General features: G+C 52.6%; 1 protein-coding gene across 3 annotated transcripts in view; it reads right to left on the bottom strand.

Moving 5' to 3' along the window:
• Positions 1 to 2,293: 2,293 nt before the first annotated feature.
• Positions 2,294 to 6,000, bottom strand: part of Vav2 (vav guanine nucleotide exchange factor 2) — a 168,381-nt gene continuing 164,674 nt past the window's right edge. For all 3 annotated transcript variants that reach the window (XM_032902989.1, XM_032902990.1, XM_032902991.1), the window contains one exon: positions 2,294 to 4,397. In XM_032902989.1, coding sequence (XP_032758880.1) covers positions 4,350 to 4,397 — 48 coding nt within the window. In that variant the 3' untranslated portion in view covers positions 2,294 to 4,349. The remainder of the gene's footprint in view (positions 4,398 to 6,000) is intronic.

Below are 6,000 nucleotides of genomic sequence, written 5' to 3'. Positions count from 1 at the left end.
GCTCATTGGACGGGGGCGGGGGGGGAGAGGTTGATTCTTCCCTCCATTTTTACCCTGCCAGCCTCAAGGAACTATTTGCTGATCTCAGTGAATCACGCTCCATTCCCTCAGAGAAAAGTCTGTCAGGTGATCAATACCCCCCACCTCAGTTTGCCCTGTGATGTCGAAGCTGGCCTTTGACATATTGCTGTGATAAGACACCATGAAAGACAGAAGCAGCTTAGAGAGGAAAGGGTTTATTTCCACACAGTTCATCGCTGAGGGGAGTCAGGGCAGGAACTAGAGGCCATGAGGGATGCTGCTCAATGGCTGGCTCACATGCAGTCAGGGCCAGCAGCTTACAGTGCGAGCACCTACAGGGAGCCAGGCCCCTCCGCACCACTCATGGATCAAGAGAACACACGGCAGACTTGCCACAGGCCGATCTGATGAGGGAATTTCCTCAACTGAGGTTCCCACTACCAGAACGACTGTGGTTTGTGTCAACTGACATAAAACTTCCCAACAGGGAGGCTGGGCTCTGCCGGCCTAGAGTACATCATCACCCAGCGAAAGTACAGTGGGCAGCTTCCTGACAAGACAGCAGCAGCCCACGGGACAGTAAAGAGCAGAGACAAACCACTCCACAGACGGTTTCAGGAACCGCGTTTGCTTTATTGCACGTGAGCAACCACTCACGCAGAGGAAAGCCTATGGACTGTGGCTGGTTAGCACACCACCTCCGATTGGAGACTGAGTGCTCTGCTCGTACCCGGGGTCTCTGTATGGAATACACTGAAGGAGACACGGAGTGTGCAGCCTGGTCCACAGGTCAGCTACTGGCTACTCCTGCTACATCGGAATCAGTGTTCCGACTGCAGGAGCATGGTGTGCTGGACTGCTTCTTGAGAAGCCCAGTGTGCCACGTAGGACAGCCACCAGGTCGGGCCTGCCTTCTCTCCTACAGGTAACCAGGAAACCCTCACACTCGGATAGGGCTGGTGATGGCTAACGGAAGCTCATGAGCTCCAGTACCCAGGGCACCTCTGGGTTTCCAGGGAGAATCTTATAAGAGGCAAAGTTAACAAGAATCCTCACCAATTCCTAATCCAATCTGAGGGTCCTCTCCAGGGAAGGAGGAAATGTATGCCAAGGAAAAGGCCACTGGAGGCCACAGCAAGAGGCTCCCACTGCAAGCCAAGGAGGGAATCTCCAGAAAAACCACCTGTTGGCCTCGACCTTGAGGTCCGGGGCATGGTGGGAACTTAAGCCACCAAGGCAGAAAGAAGAGACCCAGAAGAGGCAAGGGTAGCAAGGCCTGGACACAATCAGTAGGAGCTGGCTGGTGAGTGACTGAGGTCCTCAGGGTCCCTCGGCCCTCCATTCCCTGATTGCTTCTGGTTACAAAGTCTACAGACTTGAGTGGCATCCCACATGTCCAAACGCCCAGCTGTTGGGGAGGCGCGTCAGGACGAGGGTGTGAGCATTCACAGGGTGACCGCCACACCGTGTGGACTGGATAAAGATGGATGGGCATCAATCTCTGGCCTGCGCTCATAGGAAGTGTGATCATAGGCCCTGACACTCGGAGTCCCAGGGCTGAGATGGGATAGCATGGCCTCCTCTACTCTCAGTGGTGCAACCATAGCCACATCGTAACAAGACTCCACACCAGCCAGGGGCCTCCCGGTCTCACAGCACTCACAGGAACTCAGGTGTGCATGTGCCAAGGGCGTTTGGTTGCCCGCTCCTTTGCCCTCGCTCCATCTCCTCAGTAACCGGACCCCACATTCTATAGGTGAGCGTGCACTTACTCTGTGCACTTCCAGGCAAAACTGTTGCCAAGGGTGGCCCTGCAACAAGGCCCTGGCTACAGAGATGATGGGTCCTCTGCTCCCTTCTAGTTAGACCATTGGAGCCACACTAGGGGGCAAGGTAACCATAAAGAGGGAAGTGTGGTAAGGACAGGAGACTGGGGGGGGGGGGGAGGGTGGAGGTGGGAGGTGGGGGGAGTGGAGCCTGGGATCCTGAGGTATGGGCTGCTTTTTCTGTAGATAGGGGTGAAGATGACCAACACTTGATGAGTCAGGTTTTCTTCATCAAACGACACAGGACTCATCCTAGAGGAGAAAGTGCTGGGTTTGAATCTCTGAAGACTGTGGCTCTTGCTCTAAGGCTGCCTGGTGGACTCTGCCAGATGCTGTGCCAGCCAGGCAGAGGTGACCACCCGGCAGCCAGGCTTTGAGTAGGACAAACCCTGATGGACTAAGGACGTCGCCTGCTCCCTCCCAGGCACAGAAGGCTTAGCCACTGCTGCAGAATAGAACGTAAGTTTATTTGTAGTAAAAACCGTAGTCTTGTGGGGAAAACCCATTGGCAAATGTACAGTTGTTCCATCAGGGGGTGCTGCTGGCTGTGGGACCCCCACATCCCTGACTTGCATGCATTGTGCTGCAAATGTTCACAGCTGATCTCAGGCCCCCAGTCCTTAGTCGGTGTCCAGTCTCCTGCAGAGGTGCCCATGCCCCAGCCCGCCCAGCACCCTGCTCAGTGCAGCTCAAAAACAAAAACAAAAACAAAAAAACCCAAACCAAACACACATGTCAAAACAAACACAAAACATTCACAAGAACGGGGCTCTGGAGTATCCTCTTTCTCAGTGTCCTTCGTTATCATGACGCGTCATGACAAGCTAAAATATACATCCTTCTGCTATCATAGAATCTCTTATTCACAGATATATAATGGGAGATTTAGATGAAATAATTACAACTTTCCCCCCTTCTAAAATACGAACAGGCAAAACAAAATGTAACGGGACAAAAAAGGAAAAAAGGCTACAACAGAAAAACAAACAAACGAAACGAAACCTAAAGCACAGGGTGTCGTGACTGACGTGAGGGCGTTCGTATGGTTCCTGCCGACAGAGCCCTCCCCACGGTCTGCACTTGCACTGGGCAGGCTGGGCCGAGGAGCAGTGTAGGTGGCCCGAGCCCCGGCCCTTTCCAAACCCTTCACTCCCAGTTTCTCATGGCTGAGGCTTTCCAAGGTGTCTCTCTCTTCCTGCTGCTCCCCTTCTCCGAATCCCTCTCTGCCTCCCCTAACATCCTAGCATGTTCTGTGTGGACACCAAGCTGGAGGACATAAGCCAACTCTGGAAAATGTCCCAGGAGCAAGTAGTGCATTGTCCCACTCCGTTGGGGACAGAGGGACAGTGTCCCTAACCTTGGCTCCTACTCATCCAGGAATGGGCAGCTGGATGAGGGGAAAGGGCCCAAGAGTCTGTGTGTGTGTCTTCACATAAGCTTCCGCTCAGAACTCCACCGGGTGGAAAGAGGGCTGGCCAAGCAAGCAGAGGTCAAAGGCCAGGAAGCACCAGGAGAAGAAGTGAAAGGGCGGAGACCCCCAAGAGCACTTATTTTGAGCTGGCCATAAGCCCAGTGTGTGGGCTGCAGGAATCCTTGTGGGATACCAGTCAAGGGCTCAAACTAGCATCTAGTGCAAAGGCCAGCAGACTCCTAGTGAGCATGGTTTAGAGTGCAGAAGACCCAAGAGGCAGCGAGCAGGGAGGGGAACCTGGTTTTCTACCCTGCCCTTCGGGGTTCACAGATGTGTCCCCCCTGGCAGCAGGGCAGAGAAGACCTGTTTCCTGGCTCAGGAAAGGGGCTTCAACAAGCAAAGAGCAGTACCACTGACTGGGTGGGCTGAGGGTGGGTCAGCAATGTCATCGTTCCGAAGGTCCCTCGTGAGGGAGGGGCCTGCCCAGTTAGCACGCAGCAGGACCCTGCTGTGTCAGGAAGGGAGGCAGCCAGGGAAATCTCCAGAGCTAGCGTGATCCAGCGGCCCCTGTGCAAGCTCTCTCCCAGCTGGGCCTGGTGTGTGCTACAGCACAGCTTGGCTCTGGTCCTGCCTGCCTCCCGAAACCTGACACACACTCTAGAGAGCAGCAGAAAAGACAGGCAGATCAGTGTGGGGCAGCAGATGGGCCTGGGAAGGGACCCCCTGTTGTCCCCAGCCCTCCCTGGCACACCATGAGTCGAGGTCTGGGCTCCTGAGCAACCATCTAAACCAGAGGGGCAGGCAGTAGCTTCTGACCTTTGCTGTCATCCACACATGCTTGGCCATATGGCCTGAGCTCCCCATCCTTGGTGCTCTGGGTGTGGCCAGCACGGATCTCCTCTATGTACAAGGAATGTACCCAGGCACAGGCCACCTAGGGCAGGTGATGGTGGGACACCCTCCCCATCCCTAGGGGCCATAACAGCTGCAGGCTTAGCAGGCAGTTCCCAGAGCTACGGAGAAGCCAGAGGTGGACTTCAGAGCTGGGGAGACTCCCAAGAGCATCTGTGGGTTCTGTCCAGGTCTCGCCCTCACTGGATGCCTTCCTCTTCCACGTATGTCGAAGGAAACCAACCGATCTGAAAGAGATGGCAGGGACATGTATGTCTGTGTGTGTGTCAGGGCAGGGCCAGGAGGGGGGCTTGAGAGATGAGACCTAAATAACAGAGATCTCAACCAGGCCTCACCAAGCCTTGAAGAGAGGCTGGGAAATCTAGCTTATGATCTCCCAACGAGAAAGTGTCAGACTGAGGAAATCACGTCTTCCCGTGTCTCCTGACACACGACCTAGCCCTTGGTTAAGGGGTCACCCTTCAGCCTGACAGGTCTGGGGGACTTGTCTTGATTGTTACTTGACGGAGGAGGGTCCGGCTTGGGATAAGCAGCACCATCTCCTGGGCAACAACAAAGCCAGCCATGAGAGAGCCAGCATGTGGCAGCCCTCTATGGTGCCTGCTTTCTCGTTCCTGCCCCAACTTCCATCAATGACCTATGGCCCAGATGAGATAAAAATAAACCACTTCCTCCTCTCAGTTGCTTTGGTCAGGGTGGTTTAACCACAGCAAAATAATGAAATGGAACAGATGCTGCCACACTGAGGAATGACATCCTCCTGCGTATGACAACATAAAGCTATGGTCTCCGTCTAAACGTGAAGAAACGTCAACCCCAACAACGGGATAAAAACAAGGGTCTCCCCTTCGTGAAATGTTCCCGGTCACATGTGACAGAGAGAAACTGAGGAACACTCCAATTAGGATGCTGGTCATGCATCCAGTAAACAGCAGTTAGAAGAAACATAATTGACCAAAATGGGTGAAGTCTGAAAATACATTACAGATTGGATAACTTTATTATGTCAAGCATTGACTCCAGGAAATATTAAGGAGTAAAGAGAGGTCACGTGAGCAATTACTCTCAAATGATAAAAAATATAGAAGGTAATGACAACACCTGTACAAACACTGGGAGGAAAATGATTTATAATTCAAGACTGTGTGGTCCTCACACTGTCTCAGTCCCTAAAGGGACTCCGAATAGTGCGTCCGTAACCACCAGAAACCATGGTAGAAGGGTAGAGAGCTAACAAATCAATCATGAGGAGGGGAAGCGAGGTAGACAGAAAAAAATACTGGTTAACCTAAAAGTTACCCAGAAAGGAGAGGAGAGGAACTGATCAACAGTAAACAACAAATGTTAGACTTACAAAGGAATAGCCCAAAATTTATACTAAATATAAGTGGACTACAAATGCCTACTAAAGGGCAAAGACTGCCACATTAGACTCACTTTAAAAATTCCAACTGGTTATAGGAAACCCAGTTTAAGTACAAGGAAAGAGAAAGGTCAATAGTAACAGGAAAGTGGGGGTGGGGGGGTAAGCAAAGCACCTGTTCAAGGAAAGATGCTGTCACCTCTGTCAGTAGACAAACTCATTTTCAGAACTGCCTGGACCTGGTGAGGGACCAAGCAAGTAACCGAATTACAGTCCCAGCTTTTTCCCCCTCCACTGGCCCACTTCCGGGCCAGGGTCCAGCCCTCAAAGTTGCTGCTAAGAGTTAGTAGCCTTCACTCCTTTGAAGGTCAGCTGGGTATAAACAAACACATTTGGGGCCTGTAACACAGATGCCAAGATAACAGAACGGTTCCTGCTACCAGTTATAGAATGCTCGGCAGGGAGCC

The sequence above is a fragment of the Rattus rattus genome, chromosome 5 (genome assembly GCF_011064425.1).
Source record: "Rattus rattus isolate New Zealand chromosome 5, Rrattus_CSIRO_v1, whole genome shotgun sequence".
Classification (NCBI taxonomy): Eukaryota; Metazoa; Chordata; class Mammalia; order Rodentia; family Muridae; genus Rattus; species Rattus rattus.
The sequence above is the reverse complement of the archived record's forward strand: the minus strand, read 5'-3'. Positions and strand labels throughout refer to the sequence as shown.